Source organism: Schistocerca cancellata, chromosome 9 (genome assembly GCF_023864275.1).
Source record: "Schistocerca cancellata isolate TAMUIC-IGC-003103 chromosome 9, iqSchCanc2.1, whole genome shotgun sequence".
Lineage (NCBI taxonomy): Eukaryota > Metazoa > Arthropoda > Insecta > Orthoptera > Acrididae > Schistocerca > Schistocerca cancellata.
The window spans coordinates 483,999,311-484,021,759 of NC_064634.1; the positions used below are offsets into that span (position 1 = coordinate 483,999,311).

At 43.9% G+C, this 22,449-nt stretch overlaps 1 protein-coding gene across 2 annotated transcripts in view; it reads right to left on the reverse strand.

Moving 5' to 3' along the window:
• LOC126100488 (fatty acyl-CoA reductase 1-like) overlaps positions 1-22,449 on the reverse strand; it is a 149,382-nt gene that overhangs the window by 4,588 nt on the left and 122,345 nt on the right. For both annotated transcript variants that reach the window (XM_049911096.1, XM_049911095.1), the window contains exon 8: positions 9,297-9,554. In XM_049911096.1, the coding sequence (XP_049767053.1) occupies positions 9,297-9,554 (258 nt within the window). The remainder of the gene's footprint in view (positions 1-9,296; positions 9,555-22,449) is intronic.

A 22,449-nucleotide genomic window follows, 5' to 3' on the forward strand; every position in this document is an offset into this window, starting at 1 on the left:
TATTCCTTTTTGCCTGCTTCATTTACTGCATTTCTTATTTTCTCCTTTCATATATCAGGTACCTCGTCGATAACAGACTGGAGTTCAGTAATATCTACGCCAAGAAGAGGTACTGCATTATTTTCCTCTTACGCAAAAACATGGTCCTGATTTTTGTGGTTCAAATGGTTCAAATGGCTCTGAGCACTATGGGACTTAACTTCTAAGGTCATCAGTCCCCTAGAACTTAGAACTACTTAAACCTAACTAACCTAAGGACATCACACACATCCATGCCCGAGGCAGGATTCGAACCTGCGACCGTAGCGGTCGCGCGGTTCCAGACTGTAGCGCCTAGAACCGCTCGGCCACTCTGGCCGGCTGATTTTTGTGTGCAAATATTTTAAATAAGAGTATCAATATTAAATAGATACTCTCCAACTGCACACCAAGCGTCTTCCGATTGTTACTTCACAGAAGGGGTACTTACTAGACTATGGCCTTCAAGAGGTAACGGTGTTTCTCAAGTCTTGGAGGTGGTGGTCAATCTACAATAGCACAAAATGCTTGAGCTGCTGTTCTTACCTTCACAGTACACCTCCTTCCATAAGCTAGTCTAATATTTGAGTTATAAGCTCTTCCTTTGCACAGTGCTGGAGAATAACCAGTTTTAGTTACTCCACAGAAATCACAAAACATCTTAAGCATACTGGCCGCACATTTGGTGCCTTCAGGATCTTTTACAATTTCAGTGCCACCTTTTCCACAGAGCGCACAGACAGCAACATCCTTTAGAAAGCAACACAAAGCACTCAGTTCAGCAATTACGGAACTACATTCGGCTATAATGTCTTCATCAGTTTTCTTAGAAGTGTCACTCTGGGTCTCCAAACTTTTGAGCTTCTCTCTCGAGGCACTTGATGACGTCGACCTATCTCTAGTCGGTTTTTAGATGTACTTGCACAGTCCCTACTCTCTAGCGAAATAACCCAATTACCAAAAAACTTGTTTATTCCAGTAGCAAAATACTTTTTTTTGGGACATAATAACTTTCGAGAATGTCAAAACAGCAAAAACTAAAATTACGAACAATTTTACAGTGAGGTGGCAAGCGTCATGGGTAGAGATGGGGGATCCGCTCTTGAACTGATTCATACAGTTGAATCTTTCAAAGGAGTGAACAATCAGTGATTCAGAAAAAAAGAACGGTAGCTCCAAACGTTTCCCACGGCAGAGAGAGAGAGAGAGAGAGAGAGAGACGGAGCATATCAGCAGCGCCTCTGCTGGTCACAGCACAGTGCACGCCACACAACACAGCCAGCGCCGGCCTCTGCCCTGCTTCTACCTTGGCTGCCTGCATTGTGCAGTGGCCCATTGGATTTTGTGTTTCACATATGCCGTGCCGTCTCTGTGCGTCGTCTGCCGCGTGCAGTGTCTGGTGCAGCTTAACTTCGCATCGCACTCTGTCGGCGATCGTTTCAGTCGCACGTCCTGCCCTCTGGGCAGTTGATGTGAGCAACAGGACAGAGAGCCACCTAGTGGATAACATAGGAACTACTTGCAACAACTTGCTCGCAAGGGAATGGACGATTTGTCTCGGAGCGGGTGAGTGGTGGCTATTCACCGCTCCTCCCACCCTCGGAACTCGCCCGCTCAACGCTCACCCCACCGTTCTCGACTCTAGCCAGAGCATTGAGCAAAGCAACTCAGGTGTCACTCTGGTCTCTGCGGTCTTAGCTCACGCAGTAATACAGCTCGCGGCTCGACCTGCTCGACTCAGTGCTTCTGCATCGGAGATCGTCTCTACTGGATATTGTTCTTTGTAGTAATACCGCTATGTATATTACATTATTATGTTATGTATACATCATTTGTTTTTATTTTATTTTTATTTGTTTAAACTGATCAGATTAGGTTCCTGACGACTTCTCTTACTATAGGATTTTTATTATGGACACTCGAATTTACGCTTTAATTACGAGCCAACCAATAAACGTATCGCAAAATGTGATACACCAATATTTTCCTTGTTTTATTCTCCGTAAGGCTATATGCAGCACTTTCGTTTTACAGTCAAATTTATATTTCTTTTTCTTATTCTGGTACGGATTTTGCGATTTTAGGCGTCTTCGAAAGGAAACGTTCACTTTAAAAATATATAGCTTGCGATGTATTTGTATGAGGTTAATGAAATTTTAATACATTATAGCCAAATATATTGTTAATGTAAATCTCAAGTTACAACATTTTCCGATCACCCAAAAAAACCACGATAGTGCAAAATAAATTAATAATCAAAAACTTTGTCATATCGTGGAAATTTCAATAATCAATACAAAATTCTTACTCATTATCTGTGTTACTTCAAAATAGGATCAAATAAGATCAAAATACAGGTATAGTACTGGAATAAACCAAGTTTAAAGGCAATGTGCCTTCCATTTATTTTCTATTGTAAATGAGTGGTGAGTCATGAAAAAGAGCTAATTCATTTCAGGGAGTGAAAAGAACAGTTTTGCCCATCTCTAGTCATGGGATACTTCCTAGTGTCGTGTCGGATCTCCTTCACCCTGTCGTAGTACACCAGCTCGATGTGACAAGGACTCCACTAGTCGTTGGAAGTCCCAAGCAGAAATGCAGAGTGATGCCGGTGCAGGATTTTGCGCACAAACTGGCCTCTTAATTACGTCCCACGGTGGGAGATCTGGGTGACCAAATCATTCGCTAGAATTGTCCAAACCAGTTCTTCAAACCAGTCGCTAACAATTGTGGCACGGTTACAGGGCACACTGTCATCCCTAAAAATTCCATCGTTTTTGGGGAACAAGAAGGCCATGAATGACTACAAATGGTCAATCATTTCCAGTTAATGATCGGTTCAATTGGACCGGAGGACCCAGTGCATTCCATCTAAACACAGCCATACCATTACAGAGCCACCACAAGCTTGTAGAGTGCCTTGTTGACAGGTTGTCAACCTGGGTCCATGGCTCCATGGGGCCTGTGCCATACTGAAACCTTCCATCATCTCTTACCAACTGAAACTGGAACTCATCTGGCGAGACCATGGTTTTCCAGCCGTCTGTGGTCGAAGCCATAAGGTCACGTGCCCAGGAGAGGCGCTGCAGGCAATGTTGTGCTGTTTGTTAGCAATGCCACGCGCGTCGGACGTCTGCTGCCATTGTCTTATTAACACCAAATTTCACCGCTCCGTCCTAAAGGATAGGTTCGTCGTACGTCCCATACTGGTTTTTGCGGTTATTTCGTGCAATGTTGCTTGTATGTTAGCACTGACAATACTAGGCAAACGCCGCTGCCCTGGTCGTTAAATGAAGGCATCGGCCAATGCGTTGTCTATGGTGAGAGGTAATGCGTGAATTTCGGTATTGTGGGCAAACACTTGACGCTGTCGGTCTCGGAATGCTGACTCCCCTAACGGTTTCCGAAAGGGAATGTCTTATGTGTCTAGCTCCAACTACCAATCCCCATTCAAACTGTGTTAATTCCCGTCGTACGGTCACAATCGCGTCGGAAACCTTTTCGCATGAATCACCTGAGTACAAGCGGCAACTCCATCAATACACTGCCCTTTATACCTTGTGTACGCGATACTACTGCCATCTGTGTAAGTGCATATCACTGTTCAAAATGGTCCAAATGGCTCTGAGCACTATGGGACTTAACATCTGAGGTTATCAGTCCCCTAGAACTTAGAAGTAATTAAACCCAACTAACCTAAGGACAGCACACATATCCATGCTCGAGGTAGGAGTCTAACCTGCGACCGTAGCGGTCTCGCGGTTCCAGACTGAAGCGCCTATAACCGCTCGGCCACACCGGCCGGCCATATCACTGTCCCATGACGTTTGTCACGTCAGTGCACATCCAAACCAACGGTCTAAGCCCAAAGATATACAACGGAAAACATAAGAGCAGAGCAAAACGTATCTTCTAACACGGCCTTCAACTCGAAAAACAATGGTATAGCAGATGTGGTGTGTCTAAAAAGTTCTGTGAATGGTGCCATATCTGAACGGCAACTTGGACCATGTGTGCATGGACATGGGTCTTCAGAGACTTGAGGAGAACCGAAAGATGGCATGCACTGCAAGTGACAGGCTGTGTAAATAGACTGCGACCAGTCGAACGTTGTCAGTGAGGAAGTGTCACAGCACAATGGAGCAACGTGTAAACATCAAGCTCTGTTACAAATTTGGAAAGACTGCAACGGAGACACATGGAATGTTGGTGCAGGTGTACGGGAGGGTGCCATGAGCAGAAAAGGTGTTTACGAATGGGTTAAACGCTTTCGTGAAGGAAAGGAAACAACTGAATATGACCCACGTTCAGGTCGGGCATCGACTAGCAGAACACCAGAAAAGATCGAGAAAGTGCGACAAATGCTGGCACAAGATCGGCGACGGGCTCTCTGATTGCGGAAGAATTGGGAATTAGCAAGGAGACGGTGCACATCATCGTCCCCCATTTGTGCCGCACAAGCTCACAGACGGGAGCAGAAAGCAAAGCGGATGGAAACTACTGGTGATTTCATTTCCTTGCGTGACCAGGATCCAGTGCTTCTCAACACCATCATCACGGAAGATGAGAACTGGTGCTACCAGTTCGATTCGGAATCAAAACGGCAATCGATGTCACGCTTTTGACCGTCTACCCCGCGACCAAAAAAGAAGCCGTCTGCAAACATCCAAGGTGAAAACACTGTTGATCGCCTTCTTCGACATTTTTTTAGCTTAGCTTATGGCATGTAACACATCATATAAAAAAAAGACATAAAAATCATAAGACACAGAAATAAAGAGTAGTCACAGTGTATAACATATAGTTGTAGATATAAAAGTGTTTAAAATAGTGTATATAACAAACAAAAGTTCACAAACGAACATCCAGATTTGTGACATAGTCTATTGCACTTTCAGTCGCGGTCAGAAACTCATTGGGATCTCCTGCAAAACGTATCAGAGGGCAATCTTCCACGATGTGACGAATCGTCTGCCTGTCCGCACCGCAGTCACATCTCGGGGTGGTGATTTTACCCCACCTGTGGAGGCTGTCTGCACATCTGCCGTTATTTGTCCGAATTCGATTCAAGGTCGTCCAAGTTTTCCTTGGCAAATTGAATCCTGGTGGTTGGACATTGATACATGGCATATTCTGCAGGTTTTGGGGCACAGATTCTCTCCACCGCGTTTTCCAGAGGTTGCCATAATCCGGGTTGAGAGGATGCGTATTTTTTGCCTTTTTTAAAGAGGGGTGTCTGGAGCGCAATCTGTTCATCTCCAGGGCAGGAACATCCTTATGGATTGGCAGTTTCTCGTTGTTCAGCACTTTTCCATACTCGCGTAAGAGAGCGTTCTCTCTGCGCAGGTCCGGTGGGGGAATGTTGCTCAGTATAGGTAGCCAGTGTAAAGGCGTTGGCTTTATTGTTCCTGATATCATCCTCATTGTGTAGTTTAGTTGAGCATCGATCAAGCCTGTGTGTTTACTGTTTAGCCATACCGGTGCGGCATATTCTGCTGTTGTGTAGACAATCCCAGAGCCGAAGATCTCAGTACAGCCGCGGAAGAGCCCCACGTAGTCCCACATAGCTTCTGTATGATATTATTTCGAGTTTTAAGTTTTGCGGCTGTATTACGTAGGTGTTCCTTGAATGTTAGGGTTCTATCAAAGGTGACGCCTAGATATCTGGGGTAATTATTATGGTTTAGCAGCCTGTTTTCGAAATGAACGTTGAGCTTTCTTTTTGCTTGGGCATTGTCGAGGTGAAAGCATGTCACCTCCGTTTTTGTCGCGTTTGGCCGTAATCTCCACCTTCGGAAGTAATCTCCCAGCTTTGTTAGATCCGCAGTTAATGTGTTTTCCGTTGCCTCCATTGATCTGCCTCTTGCAGCTATTGCCCAGTCGTCGGCATATCCGAATTTTTGAGAAGTGGTTTCAGGTAAGTCAGATATGTAGAGGTTAAACATCAATGGCGCCAGAACGGAGCCTTGTGGTAAACCATTGTTGAGCTTCATTTGGTCACTTTTTAAGTCGCCCATTATGACTCTGAAACTTCTATCTGTGAGCATGTTATCAATGAGGTTGGCCAGCTTGTTACATGGTATGACCCGCAGCAACTTAAATATCAGGCCTTGTCGCCAAACGGTATCATAAGCGGCTGATAGGTCAATAAAGGCTATTGATGTTTTGAGTTTTTTCTGAAAGCTCGCCTCTATGTGAGTTGCTAGGGAGAGGACCTGGTCGGTGCAACTGCGGTTGGGTCGAAAACCTGCCTGTTCAATCGGTACCACTTCAAGAATTTTGCTTTGCCTTCTTCGACAAGAACGGCATCATCCACAAGGAATATGTTCCTTCAGGTCAAGCCATTAATACTGTATTTTACCAGTCGGTTTTGAACAGATTGCTACAGCGTATCCGGCGGGTTCGGCCAGAGTTGCACAGGACTGGGACATGGATGCAGCTCCATGACACTGCCCCGGCACACTGTGCGATCCGTGCGCCAATTCCTGGCGCAGAAGATGGTAACTGTTCTCCAGCACCCTCCGTACTCCCTTGAGCTGGCTACTGAGGACTTCTTCCTGTTTCCCCGTTTGAAGGGGGCCATGAAAGGTGAACGTTGTGCGGACGTGAGTGCCATCAAAGATTGAGTGACAATCGTTCTGCGATCCATTCTACAGGAGGCCTTTGCTGATAGCTTTCCAGAAGCTGTACGAACGCTGTCATAAGGTGTTGTAGCGGATGGCGACTATTTCGAAGGGAAATAAAGAACATTTGTTTGTATCTTTCGTTCTGTTTGTTGTCTGATAGTATTCACCGAACTTTTTAGACACACACGTATTCCTCTAGAAAGGGAGGCTAATGGCATCATCTGATGTTGAAATCAGCGGAAACATGGGCGCGGCCGCAAATGGAGAGTTCTTTAGGTCGCTTTTTATCGTTCCGTACCTCAGTGGGTGAAAACGGAACCCTTACTGTGTGGCTCTGTTGTCCGCCAGTTTGTCTGTCTTTCTACACTCCTGGAAGTGGAAAAAAGAACACATTGACACCGGTGTGACAGACCCACCATACTTGCTCCGGACACTGCGAGAGGGCTGTACAAGCAATGATCACACGCACGGCACAGCGGACACACCAGGAACCGCGGTGTTGGCCGTCGAATGGCGCTAGCTGCGCAGCATTTGTGCACCGCCGCCGTCAGTGTCAGCCAGTTTGCCGTGGCATACGGAGCTCCATCGCAGTCTTTAACACTGGTAGCATGCCTCGACAGCGTGGACGTGAACCGTATGTGCAGTTGACGGACTTGGAGCGAGGGCGTATAGTGGGCATGCGGGAGGCCGGGTGGACGTACCGCCGAATTGCTCAACACGTGGAGCGTGAGGTCTCCACAGTACATCGATGTTGTCGCCAGTGGTCGGCGGAAGGTGCACGTGCCCGTCGACCTGGGACCGGACCGCAGCGACGCACGGATGCACGCCAAGACCGTAGGATCCTACGCAGTGCCGTAGGGGACCGCACCGCCACTTCCCAGCAAATTAGGGACACTGTTGCTCCTGGGGTATCGGCGAGGACCATTCGCAACCGTCTCCATGAAGCTGGGCTACGGTCCCGCACACCGTTAGGCCGTCTTCCGCTTACGCCCCAACATCGTGCAGCCCGCCTCCAGTGGTGTCGCGACAGGCGTGAATGGAGGGACGAATGGAGACGTGTCGTCTTCAGCGATGAGAGTCGCTTCTGCCTTGGTGCCAATGATGGTCGTATGCGTGTTTGGCGCCGTGCAGGTGAGCGCCACAATCAGGACTGCATACGACCGAGGCACACAGGGCCAACACCCGGCATCATGGTGTGGGGAGCGATCTCCTACACTGGCCGTACACCACTGGTGATTGTCGAGGGGACACTGAATAGTGCACGGTACATCCAAACCGTCATCGAACCCATCGTTCTACCATTCCTAGACCGGCAAGGGAACTTGCTGTTCCAACAGGACAATGCACGTCCGCATGTATCCCGTGCCACCCAATGTGCTCTAGAAGGTGTAAGTCAACTACCCTGGCCAGCAAGATCTCCGGATCTGTCCCCCATTGAGCATGTTTGGGACTGGATGAAGCGTCGTCTCACGCGGTCTGCACGTCCAGCACGAACGCTGGTCCAACTGAGGCGCCAGGTGGAAATGGCATGGCAAGCCGTTCCACAGGACTACATCCAGCATCTCTACGATCGTCTCCATGGGAGAATAGCAGCCTGCATTGCTGCGAAAGGTGGATATACACTGTACTAGTGCCGACATTGTGCATGCTCTGTTGCCTGTGTCTATGTGCCTGTGGTTCTGTCAGTGTGATCATGTGATGTATCTGACCCCAGGAATGTGTCAATAAAGTTTCCCCTTCCTGGGACAATGAATTCACGGTGTTCTTATTTCAATTTCCAGGAGTGTATATATCCCCTTTTCTCAGCAACGGGCAGACGAATCAATTTATGTCACATTGTAATCACATCTCTTGGTGAGATAAGAAATGTAAGCTTCAACTCAATCCAATCAGAAGATACGGCTATTTAGTCACATATTTTGATATTCGCAGACTTACTCATTAAAACCCACACTGTACTTCCCGTTGAGGTATAAAGATGAAATTTGGCAAACACCATGGTTTCACAGTACATGTGATGGAAAAAATTCGAAGATAGTTAATTTCAACTTATATCGCACGAAAAGTCTTTTTTTCTTTTTAGTTATTTATTTGTCGACTTTCACTCTTCCCTTCTGTTATGTTTGTCCTGTTTGCCAGGCACTAAATAAAAACATATTAACTATTGATATAAATAATTAACAAGATTGAACATAATTAATTACAAATAATGAATGCTAACATTAATTATATTATTATACTATTAATGTAATATTAACACCACTTATTAAATATTAATAATCAAAAATAACTAAAATCAACAACGGTTATTATATGAGTAGTTTGTTTTGTGTATGGGTTCACAGCATACAGTGGGTAATTCGTAAGGTAACGAGGTATATGGCCAGTCAGCTGTGGCTGCGGCCTGGTGCGAACAGTATATGGCTGACGCCAGTGGGTCGTTATAGGAAACGTTTTCTAGAAACAGCCATTGCTGGTCAGACAGACAATCCCTCCCACCCTCTCTCCTTCGACAACAGGGAGAGTTTTCAAACAACCAGTGTAGCCCTGTGAACATACCCTCAATGCATATTAAAAGACTATTTCTGCTGAATTTTCAGTATATTTCATTAAATTTACGTTTCTAAAAGTAAATGAGAATAAAGTGCTTACCTGTTGAGTCGTTTGCGAGCTCCAGATATATTTGCCATATCCTCATGTAGCAAGTATGTTTTTGCTCCAATTACAGTGTTCCTTATGTAGTCGTACCTATCAATCTCCGAGGTATCAAAGTAAAACGTCTCCTGGTCCTGTGGTGACATGTATTCGAGTAGCGAAAAGAGCTCCTTATTGATAAAAAGCCACTCGTGGAACATGTAGTAATTTAACATTAACTGGCCCGTTTGCAGGCGCTTCTGGATGTTCACCAAGCTAAATCAGTACAAAAGATTATATAAGTTTCATATTGAACAGAAAATAAATAGTCCAACACAGAATTTCAGCTGGTGACCCAGCGGAACTAACTGTATCGGAGTTTGACTGTACAAGGACACAAAACATGACGAACAGAATAATCTCTTTGCTCAAGAGCCTATATCTACACTTACATCTACATATAAAGCGAAATCCATAGTTGCAGACCACTGTGAAACACGTGGTGGAGAGTGCTTCTAACCATAATGTGTACCATTACATACAATTATCAAACTTTCGACTGTTGTTTCCACCGTCGTCTTCAGGAATACAACTGTGGACTTCTGGGAATAACACGGTAATCGGTTTCCATTCACGATGATCTGAAAAGTTGCATACAGCCGGGCGCTTTGGTTGTGCACAGCTGTTAATAGTAGTATAGGATAGTCCATGTGCGTGGAACCACCCTTCTCAAACAGAAACAGGAGAAGAAATACAAATAAGAAGTGTGAGAAGGGAAGGGAGAGGAGGGAGGAAGAACGTGTGAGGTTTTGTTACCAACAAGGGGCGGCCATTTTGGAGGCCTCTACCATGGAAACAACTCATGATTTTCAAACGGTGTCATGTGACGTAGCCTACATATAGAGAGCTAAACGAAAATAACAATGATGTCTTTCATATGAGCATTGATTCGTTCAGTCATGAATTCTGATTCGTATTTCTTGTTTAGATGCTAAGTGAAAGCTTTATGTAAGGGATGGTCTGTCTCGATGACGTTGTAATGTTACAGTCTATTCAGTTTGTATCACATGCTTCCTTTCTTTTTTTATTGCATGTCTATTTTTCTGCTGTTTATTATTGATGCTGTACGGTTTTTGCTTGATTGGAAAAACCATGTACATCAAAGGTTCAATTTTAAAGGTAGGATAAACTGAGAAGAGCAAATATTGATGTTGCATTTTCTCCCTTTTCACGTCCGAGAACATAAGCAAACAGACGTCGGCGCATCTTTGGGGAGGTACAAGAAACCAACCAGTACGTTTTTCTGAAATCAAATGTCAGATGTGTCACGTAGACATACACTCCTGGAAATTGAAATAAGAACACCGTGAATTCATTGTCCCAGGAAGGGGAAACTTTATTGTCACATTCCTGGGGTCAGATACATCACATGATCACACTGACAGAACCACAGGCACATAGACACAGGCAACAGAGCATGCACAATGTCGGCACTAGTACAGTGTATATCCACCTTTCGCAGCAATGCAGGCTGCTATTCTCCCATGGAGACGATCGTAGAGATGCTGGATGTAGTCCTGTGGAACGGCTTGCCATGCCATTTCCACCTGGCGCCTCAGTTGGACCAGCGTTCGTGCTGGACGTGCAGACCGCGTGAGACGACGCTTCATCCAGTCCCAAACATGCTCAATGGGGGACAGATCCGGAGATCTTGCTGGCCAGGGTAGTTGACTTACACCTTCTAGAGCACGTTGGGTGGCACGGGATACATGCGGACGTGCATTGTCCTGTTGGAACAGCAAGTTCCCTTGCCGGTCTAGGAATGGTAGAACGATGGGTTCGATGACGGTTTGGATGTACCGTGCACTATTCAGTGTCCCCTCGACGATCACCAGTGGTGTACGGCCAGTGTAGGAGATCGCTCCCCACACCATGATGCCGGGTGTTGGCCCTGTGTGCCTCGGTCGTATGCAGTCCTGATTGTGGCGCTCACCTGCACGGCGCCAAACACGCATACGACCATCATTGGCACCAAGGCAGAAGCGACTCTCATCGCTGAAGACGACACGTCTCCATTCGTCCCTCCATTCACGCCTGTCGCGACACCACTGGAGGCGGGCTGCACGATGTTGGGGCGTGAGCGGAAGACGGCCTAACGGTGTGCGGGACCGTAGCCCAGCTTCATGGAGACGGTTGCGAATGGTCCTCGCCGATACCCCAGGAGCAACAGTGTCCCTAATTTGCTGGGAAGTGGCGGTGCGGTCCCCTACGGCACTGCGTAGGATCCTACGGTCTTGGCGTGCATCCGTGCGTCGCTGCGGTCCGGTCCCAGGTCGACGGGCACGTGCACCTTCCGCCGACCACTGGCGACAACATCGGTGTACTGTGGAGACCTCACGCCCCACGTGTTGAGCAATTCGGCGGTACGTCCACCCGGCCTCCCGCATGCCCACTATACGCCCTCGCTCAAAGTCCGTCAACTGCACATACGGTTCACGTCCACGCTGTCGCGGCATGCTACCAGTGTTAAAGACTGCGATGGAGCTCCGTATGCCACGGCAAACTGGCTGACACTGACGGCGGCGGTGCACAAATGCTGCGCAGCTAGCGCCATTCGACGGCCAACACCGCGGTTCCTGGTGTGTCCGCTGTGCCGTGCGTGTGATCATTGCTTGTACAGCCCTCTCGCAGTGTCCGGAGCAAGTATGGTGGGTCTGACACACCGGTGTCAATGTGTTCTTTTTTCCATTTCCAGGAGTGTAGATACTAAAAAGGCAAAATTCCAGCAAAGCACAGCAAAATCTAAGATTAATTAATTATCAATCTCTGTATAGATATATCTGTGAAATATGTATTAAAACAGCAGACCTTGTAATTAAGTCTCTCTTGCTAGGTACGAAGGACGAAAAATACCATTTGTAATAACTGTAATGATTTTTTGCATTGACTGAATTAACATACTGGTGTTAGTAAACATTTTTAAGAGAGAAGATAATTAAAATGAGTTTGTAATGAATAATAGAGTAGCAAGTGAAAAGAAGGAACTGCATTATAATTAAAAAATGTTTTGTTCTTACTTGGGATGTAAATTCATTTACTTTTCAAATCATTAACACTGTAGCAATAAGTCTTTGGTAAATCGACTCTACCAAAAGGCAGTTCTGAGCTTTTTCGTTAAATAAACTGGTGTGGTCGGTGTGACGAAAGCCTGTGCTGCTGGAATTTTCCATTGACTTTATTAACATTTCATCAAAAACTAAACTGGCGGAATATCGCAGGAGGTAAGCTGAAATTTTCTTTTAACTCTCTTACCATTATGATCTACAAACTTCTTCCCAGGACACAGCAAGATCGGTTGGAATGAGCTACACACGTCAGGCGCTTACCTATTAGTACATCATTATTTTGAGGCAATTCCGAATATCTTCGTCACAATGCATTGACACATTAAGAAGTTAGTCGCAATGGCAAATACTATCAACAGAGAGATTTGTCGTAATCGCTTTATCAAATTTGACGCACTACCTTGAGATCACAAGCTATTTATTAAGGCCTGAATTTTCTGTGACAACACGGGTTCTCATCTCTCCTGCTACCGGTAGATCTCAAGCAGACAAGGAACAAAGAACTCTGAAACAAAGGAGACAGCAAAGTATTCTTTTTTGTATTGATGGGCTTCCAGATGTCTATGATTCCGATCCTTGCATTATGACAGAAGGAAGTAAAATTAATAGGAAGTCAAGACAAGGTTATTTTATTAATCTATTTATATCGTTTTACAAGGATGAAAAGCTACGAAAATTATTTAGTTACAGGAGAGAAACTGTTAAATAACACCTCCGGGAGAAACCGTTATGTGCACCTTGCTCCCTATTTCAAAACAATTTATGTTTAGCAGATTTTTTTTAATCCCATAGCGCCTGAGTCATTTATTCAATGGTCAACACCTGCAACTGGCTGTAATTTATACCTTCATTTGATTACAGCTAGTTTTCACAAGGTGCAGTACAATTGTGTATATATACACATTATCAAGAACACAGGTGTAATGTAACATTTGCTAATTTGGCTGGCAAGTGTCCCATAGCGCCTGAGTCATTTATTCAATGGTCAACACCTGCAACTGGCTGTAATTTATACCTTCATTTGATTACAGCTAGTTTTCACAAGGTGCAGTACAATTGTGTATATATACACATTATCAAGAACACAGGTGTAATGTAACATTTGCTAATTTGGCTGGCAAGTGTTAAGTAAAAAATGAAGGTGTTCTCTCGAGCACTATTGTTTAGTAGAAGTGGAACTTGTGTAAATAACTGTGTTCTTTGTAAAATTGCTAATTTTCTGTGATCCACTAAAACTCACCCTGAAATTTACAATTCTGTGTAACAGTGGTGTAACAGCTTTTGCTGTTACATAGCGATGTACAACGAAGATTTGTTACAGGTTTGCGATTACAGAGGCAATTTGTCAATAGCAATGCGCAACCCAATTTTTTAGAATAGTGCTGTTTAATGGGGGCAAAGTTTTACAAATTTGTTGTAACATGTCAATGTGTGCTGTATTTTGTTACAATTTTTGTTGCAACATAGCGATATAGAGGGATAATTTGTTAGAATTTTTGCTATAACCAGTGTACTTTATTACAATTTCATGTCGCATTGGCGGTGTATGTGACAATTTCTTTGATGATTATCTGTAAAAGATTAAGCAAGTAACACCCATATTATCTGGCATCCCCAGCAGCTGACTCACCACCAGCAGCTGGCATTCCCAAATACCTGACACCCAATCAAGTTACAGCACAGACGCTGACAGCTTCTTGTGGTAGAATAATATGCCTATCTGTCTGTGTCTGCTTAGTATTGTAGTTTCCACTACGTGAAAGCATTAGTTAGCATTATCAGCAGAAAATGGCAAACATTTTTGTATTGCAAGTTCATATACCACCATGGAGTCACTATAATGTTTGGCTGATTTTGAAAGTTGGTGGGTGAAAGCGTACTACATTTCTCGCATATAAAAATGTTTGTTATTACTGTTCAGTATGCTATTTTACCGGAATGTCATGTAGTTACTACTGTGTGACAGTGTAAGTCAGCATTATAAGAAGAATATGAAAATCCTAGCCTTCGGATTACTTTAATGTTTTGGGCGACTTTGATATCAGTTTTAGTCGAACTATAACTAAAGAGGTTTTGACAAATTTGGATGTGGTAATAACAGTGTTTACTTTTGCGCGAAGATCAAACTCTTATGGTCGATAACTGCACATTAAGCTGTAAGTTGGATCATCAGTAGTGTGTTTTGTGATGTTGTAGAATAAATATATGTGGATCTTGGTTTCTGTAATGCATGGTGCGAAGTTCTAACTATAGTCATTGACTAATGTGTAAGTTGTATCATTAATGCCAATATGTGAGGCATATGTATCTTCATAAATATTCGAAAGGAAAAGAAAGAAACATTATGATTTAATGTTCTGTTAACAACAAGGCCATTAGAGATGTGGCATAAGCTCAGAATTTTTTTTTAACGATGGTGTCGCGCCACTACTGTTTTTAGGGTACATCTGTGGGAGTATAGTGGTAAGGCATTGCAGCAGCCACTGGCAGCTGGTAAGCTTGAGATGTTGGCGTTCAAATTACAATAACAAGGCTGTTTATCAGTTGCAAGATGGACTAAGTTTGGCTTTGCAAAACCTGCCAGAATGGTGGGAAGATATGGTTCTTGCAGCACAGGCAAGGGGGGTCCTCCTCCAGCAGGCTTCACTGGTGTTGTTAAGAATGTAACAAGAAGCAACGCATTAGAATAACAGGTGCATTCCTGACCATTGTAAATAATGTCATTTTGTAGCAGAATTATTTACTCACCAGCAGTACTAATAGGGCATAGACACTACACCAGACTAGGGGGACATATGGGGACATCAAACGCCTCCTTCACTAAGTCCACCTTCCAGACTTGGCGCCATGGCGTTACAGGTCTGTCCCAGGTCCACTCCATCAGCAATCCTGGCTCCTGCCGAAGGGTGCACAAGTCGAGTCCAAGTCACAGTAGCGACTGTCTCCACTGCTGAAGTGTGCACCACCACACATCGCCCCATCACGTGCTGTGTTGCAGTCAGCCACTCAGGAGTTGGCTACTACTGAAAGAATTCCAGCTGTACCCAAGAGCTGCTGACACTGTGTGCTTTTAGTGTGAATAACATAACTGGTCACATGCCTCATACTGGGCACTGGCAGCAGTTCTGGGCAAGCGTGTTGCAGCCAGCTAGCAGGGAAGTTGCTTTTACATCACACATCACTGGTCATGTGACCCACAAAAATGGTTCAAATGGCTCTGAGCACTATGGGACTTAACATCTATGGTCATCAGTCCCCTAGAACTTAGAACTACTTAAACCTAACTAACCTAAGGACAGCACACAACACCCAGTCATCACGAGGGAGAGAAAATCCCTGACCCCGCCGGGTACCGAACCCGGGAACCCGGGCGTGGGAAGCGAGAACGCTACCGCACGACCACGAGCTGCGGACATGTGACCCACACCAGGTACTGAGATGGGCTTGATCACTCTCCCTCACAGACAGAGTGCAAATGCCTGAGTAAAATAAAGTGACAGTTGAGCTTCCCTGTGCCACCACCGATGTGCAAATCCATCACAGTTCACCATCTGCCATCCTGAGCCAAAGCCAACCCACTACCTACCACCCAACCACCCCCACTGTTGGCTTTAGTCGGGGTCAGAAGTGTGGGATCTTTGGCCCCTTCGTGACAGCAGGAGGAGCATCATAGCCTATAGTCGCTACCTGTGGATGAAGAAGATGACTAGACTTCTGTGGGGGTGCAGTTTCGTTTACATACAGTGCAGCGAGTGCAGCCTGTCTGTTTTTAGTTTGTGAGTATCATGGCAAGCGATTGGTTCTTATGTAATAGTATTAATGGGCTCAGTATGTGGCAGGCAAACACAGACAGGGTTGTGTAGATATGGTGATGAGAAAGTCTATTTCTGCAGTGGATATTATGATAAGCAAGAGATGTGCCTTACTATTTAATAATATACAAGGTACAACTGTGGTTAATGATTGAGGAGACAAAGCTATGTTCAGTTATTGTTTCGGTGAGTTAATAATAAATAAGAGCAGCCACTCAGTCAAGAGTAAGTTATAATAGGAAATAATATAATAGTGTTCTCGTAAATTGATTTTGTTTTGCTGTTTTGTTCTATTTACTGAATGGAGTTCTCATGATGTCGGAATCTGAGAATCATAGGGAACGCATGATAGTGTGTACCGTTTGCAGTGGTCAGTGGTATATAACAAGGAATGGCTCGGTACGTAAGCATCTGAAGTAGTGAGAAAAGTTCGTTTAGGCGTCCTTGTCGTTTGTGTGTGCAATTGATAAAAATTATTCATGTTGTCGTTATTACTATAGGAAGTGAATTTTTCGATAACTCAGAGGGTTATCACAGAGGAGTTTTTAAAAATTGTAGGGGATAAGTTACAAGTGGACAATTCAGAGCTGTATATGAGTCCAGAATGGATTTTTTTTGTTATAAAACTCTGGAGTATGCAGATGACAGGCAGAGAATGTTTGACGACCGTTGGATCAAAAACGGGCCTTGGGACATGAGAATAGAAATATTTTTGAGAGGGTGGATATAGGGAATGAGAGAAAACAGAGAGGGAGAAGACGAAAATGAAAAGTGAGAGTAAGAAGCTCACTGATAGTTTGCCTGTTCCCCCAATACATCCAGCTGCCATTACTGTAACTGAACCTGTCAATCTGGTAAGGGATAGAACAGAATTTGTCGACTGTCAGGATATGTTGTTGAGTTGGAATATGAAGATAATTAGCGTGGTGATGCTATGCAGATTCCTGAAATTGTTTATAATAATAACGTTTTTAAACTCGTGGAGAGTAACACAGAAGTACGAGCTCCGACATAATGTGGAAATGTGCAGTCCAGAATAGCACGAATGAGTGTGGATAACAACATGGATGCAGCAAGGGCAGGAGCATCTGCCGCGTTGGGGGATAGTGAGTGGTTTAGAGGCCGTGGAGCCTCGGCCAGGTGCACAGGAAAAGTACATGTGCCAATTACAAACAGTCCTGTTGCTCTAATGGTAACGGAGCACCTCATGCTTGCCAGCTGCCAGCTGCTGCTGCAACGCTTTACCTCTATTGTCCCACAGATTTGCCACAAAATAGAAGTGGCACTTCAGGGGGAAGAACATCAGTCACACTTTCAAATTAACCACCCTGGAATTATCCTGGAGCGATTTAGCGAAATCGTGGTACACAGATGTGGATGGTCTGATACAGATTCGAATTGTTGTTCCTCTGAATCTGAGTCACTATACCACCTTGCTCAACGATACGTAATACAGGCAATTTAGAGGTGCAAATATTTACTCCGAGAGCCCACTGAGCATTGTTAAGCGCGGTACTATAATGGAACTTTGACCGTTGCCAGTGTCCTTTAGTCTGCCAGTTTTATCAGTTGTGCAGGTCAGGTGTATTTTTTATGTTACAGAACAATCAAAATAAAACTACAGTGCCACGTGTGTTTGGTACTCATAATACTACGTATTTTCAGAAATATAACGGTTTTATTTGGTATAAAGTTCAAATTTTCTTCTACAAACACAGATTTGTAATCATTTAGGTTTTACATGAGCAACCTGTTTGTGAATCTTCCTGGCAGATTAAAACTGTGTGCCAGACCGAGCCTCGAACTCGGCACCTTTGCCTTTCGCGAGCAAGTGCTCTACCAACTGAGCTACCCAAGAACTTGCCAGCGAAAGGCAAAGGTCTCGAGTTCGAGTATCGGTCCGGCACACAGTTTTGATCTGCCAGGAAGTTTCATATCAGCGCACACTCCACTGCAGAGTGAAAATCTCATTCTGGAACCTGTTTGTGGTTTGTCCTCAAAAACGTTCTCAAATAATTTTACTTTGGTCCAAGGTCGAATGTTCGCTGGTGAACAGAAATCTGTGGTGGAACGGTGGTATTTCTGAGTTACCAAAATTTCACCTTTGTATCTTGTGCACCATTATCTTTGGTCATGTGAACATTCGTATTCCACGAAATATGAAGGTCTCCTTGCTTATTATGAATATAAGGAGTCCTAGTGATACAACATAATAAAAATCTCATCAAAACGCCTTCTTCCCCTTCTGAAATGGTGATTAGCCGTTTCGTTTGTCTTTGGTTATGTTGTCTACTTCATATTTCATATTTTGAAGCATTTCGATTAGATTTTGGTGTTATTTAGTAATTGGTTGTGGAAATATAGTATGTAAACGATTAGAGGGTGGGGTATTTTGACTGGTAGCTGGTTGATGTCACAACCTTCCTTGAAACTTGATTTTTGTACATCGCCCAGTTTATGCCTAAAAACAAGTGTTAACTGCCCAAATAGCATATTATTTTAACAGAATACATGCGTTTTACAACTTGTCGTACTTAGACATGGAAATAGCATGATGGTACTTAATGTAAGAGTTCATCATGCAACGTGTGTGTGTGTGTGTGTGTGTGTGTGTGTGTGTTGTAAATGTCTTTCTGACACTTGCCATTTTTTTCTGTTAGCCACGTAGTTTTGCGCAATTTTTAGACTTGGAATTAACATTTTGACATCTGGCAATGAGAATGTGTTTTATAGAACAACTCAGATGTGGGAATGTTTAATTTTGGGGGTCCATTTTCCCTTACACCCTGTATGGTTAAGAGAAATAATCATGGAAGATCACGAGTGCTGGCATCTGTTGGAGATTACAAGCAACAGGAGCATAAAACAGCAGTTGTTTTTAATTTCTTATTTTGAAGACTTGCTGAATGTTAATTAATGCAAACCTGATCTTTGGCAACAATGTATGTCTAACTCATTAATTACAGGGCATGAACCAATGATGGTTGTTAACTATTTATGGTGAGTGTGTATTATGCTCATTCTCATATTCCATAGGAATGCTATATAAGTTTCAATGAAATTTGCAGAGGTGGGATGGAATTTACTGATGATAGAGTACAGTATGTGGTACAAATAATTTTTTTAGTGAATTATGAATACGAAGAGAGCGAGAGAGAGAGAGAGAGAGAGAGAGAGAGAGAGAGATGAACAGCTTGATCCTCTTCAACATGACAAAAATTTACACTGTTTACGTGCTTATCTGCTTTCGTAATTAATATAAGTCGTTTGGATACTTGTGTGTGACTGTGTGTACTTGTGTTACTGACGACGAAGCTTACGTATTTTAGACACGGAAATACTGCAGCATTTTCAATGTCTTTACACACTGTTGATAAATAATTAACATTTTTGAGATTAAAAAGCGGCTGTCGGGTTACATTATAATTGGCTGTTACATGACGTGCTACTGACTAAATGGCTGTTTCACTTTAGACAAAAATACTGCACTGTGAATGGCTGTTTCATTTTAATAGATGCTAAAGATTTTTCTCAAATTTTCCATCAGTACTATTTTACATCTTTAAAAGAATTTCCCACCACTGCCATCTTGCCTATTTTTAAATCTCCCGCCTGCACCATGCTGCACTTTGCAATTCCCAGCCACCGTCAACTTAATGATGTTCTGGTATCTGGCATGCAGCATGCAGCATGAACTAGCATTCGCACTTTTCATTGTCATGTAAGTATAAAGTTAGCTGGATAGTTGGCAGCCATCCTGCTAATATCCTTTCAGCCTGTGCTTTCATCCTGTTCCTGAATGTTTCTCCTATTTCTGTCATTACTTCTTCGATACATAATGGAATAGCACAGGCGACAGATTACATCCTTGTCTTGCGAGAAGGTCTTTCGGATCTGAGCACTTAGATCTTGGTCTTGCATTCTTTTTTTCCCCTCTTGGTTCTTGTCTATACTACCCGCTTTAAGTACAGCTTAAACCTATTTTCCTGAGAATGTCGAGCGTCTTGCACCACTTTACATGGCCGAATTCTGTCTACAGGTCGACAGATCGTATACAAGTGTCTTTTGTGAGTCCTGGTTCCATTATCAAGCGCAACGTCAGACCTGCCTTTCTGTACTCCTACTAAAGCCAAACTGATCGTCAACTGTCCGCAGCTCGTGGTCGTGCGGTAGCGTTCTCGCTTCCCACTCCCGGGTTCCCGGGTTCGATTCCCGGCGGGGTCAGGGATTTTCTCTGCCTCGTGATGACTGGTTGTTGTGTGCTGTGCTTAGGTTAGTTAGGTTTAAGTAGTTCTAAGTTCTAGGGGACTGATGACCATAGCTGTTAAGTCCCATAGTGCGCAAAGCCATCTCTATTTCCTTTTCCATTTCACTGTATATTATTTTTGCCTGCAACTTTGGTGCTTGAGCTGTTTTCCTGATAGTGCTGTAGTTCTCTCACTTATCTGCTCTCGCTGTTTTCGGTATTGCGTGGACGACAGTTGTCCGAAAATATAGTAGTATGTTCCCAGACTGAATGGTACAAAACCTAGTGATAACTATGTAGTGTTGCCAGAAGAGCCAACACTGTGTTACTAGAGGAGGCCGAAATGCACGCGTTTAGCTCACGCAGGCTGGCGTGAAGAGGGAAGAACTATACTGACGTGAGGTCTGGAACATGACAAGGAATGAGAATTCAGAAAGTGGACGTAATTAGTTTCATACTTAACTTTAATCCATTAATGATGAACGTCTCTCTTTACGGTACATGAGTCACAATATTATCTGTTCAGAAGACATAGTAACTGAATATGGCGCCTTGCTGGGTCGTAGCAAATGACGTAGCTGAAGGCTATGCTAAACTGTCGTCTCTGCAAATGAGAGCGTATGCTGGCAGTGAACCGTCGCTAGCAAAGTCGGCTGTACAACTGGGACGACTGCTAGGGAGTCTCTCTAGACTAGACCTGCCGTGTGGCGGCGCTCGGTCTGCAATCACTGATAGTGGCGACACGCGGGTCCGACGTATACTAACGGACCGCGGCCGATTTAAAGGCTACCACCTAGCAAGTGTGGCGGTGACACCACAAACTACTGAACATTCTTCGGGAAGAATGGAAACGAAAGCAGCCTACACTGTCACAATTCACAACAGGATCGCGACGACTGTTCTGCCCTCTTCGATTTTCGTCATACTCGCAAAATTTGTTGGTAAGTAACGTGACATCAGTTTCCTAAACCAGTGCGACACGTTTGTAAAAGAGAACAAATCTCGGAAAGAAATCTCCTTTGAAGATTAGAATTTTTCTGAGAAGATTTAAGGATAAAAATTATCGAAAGTTAAGAGCTTCGCTGGTAACTGAGTATGCAGCGTGTGAGTCGTACACTGAAGCACCAAAGAAACTGGTATAGGCATGCGTATTCAAATACAGAGATATGCAAACAGGCAGAATATGGCGCTGCGGTCGACAACGCCTATATAAGACAGGTGTCTGGCACACCGACACCCCCGGGATAACAAGGCCGCACAGCAGTGTTAGTGACGTCACACTAAGCGGCCCATAGCCGACGCAGCAGTCCACGGACACCTCCGTACAGGCGCGCCTGATGCTAACGATCTTCTGTCCGTCATACAGAAAGGAGCGAATTATAATTCGAACCAAAGACCAAATTATATATATTCTTATAAACAGCATAAAAGTTCATAGCGAAATACCGATTACATATACGGGCAGGAATAGGTTCTAGAACTCCTCTGAATAGTGTTTATCTTCAGTACCAGAATGAACATCAAATTGTTAGGTTTTCCAAATAGAAAAGCACTTTGTTAGTAACAGACAATGAGACTTGCAGTTGGTGATTTCTACGTGGAAAAGAAAATAAGCTGTAGAGAGATTGAAAAAGGTAAGTAAAGAGAGCCTCAGCCTTTTGCTCACATTCTTACATGTAATGCACTTGGTTGTTTTTCATTTCCTTACATTTCATAACATTTTTAATATTGTTTCAAGAAGTGTATCTTCAATAGCAGAGTGAACTTCAAATTGTCAGGCTTTTCTTAAAGGAAAGAGCAGTCCCTTAGTATCACAGTGCAAGACAGAATATTGTGTTCAGTGATGTCTATGTTAAAAGGAGAATATTTGATATCTATCTTTTGTTTCCATTCTTTATTACTGGGGATACACTTATAAAAATTCTTGAAAAGAGCTGTCACCACGAATATATGAGTAAATTCACAATAGTCATGGGTTTTATGAGATA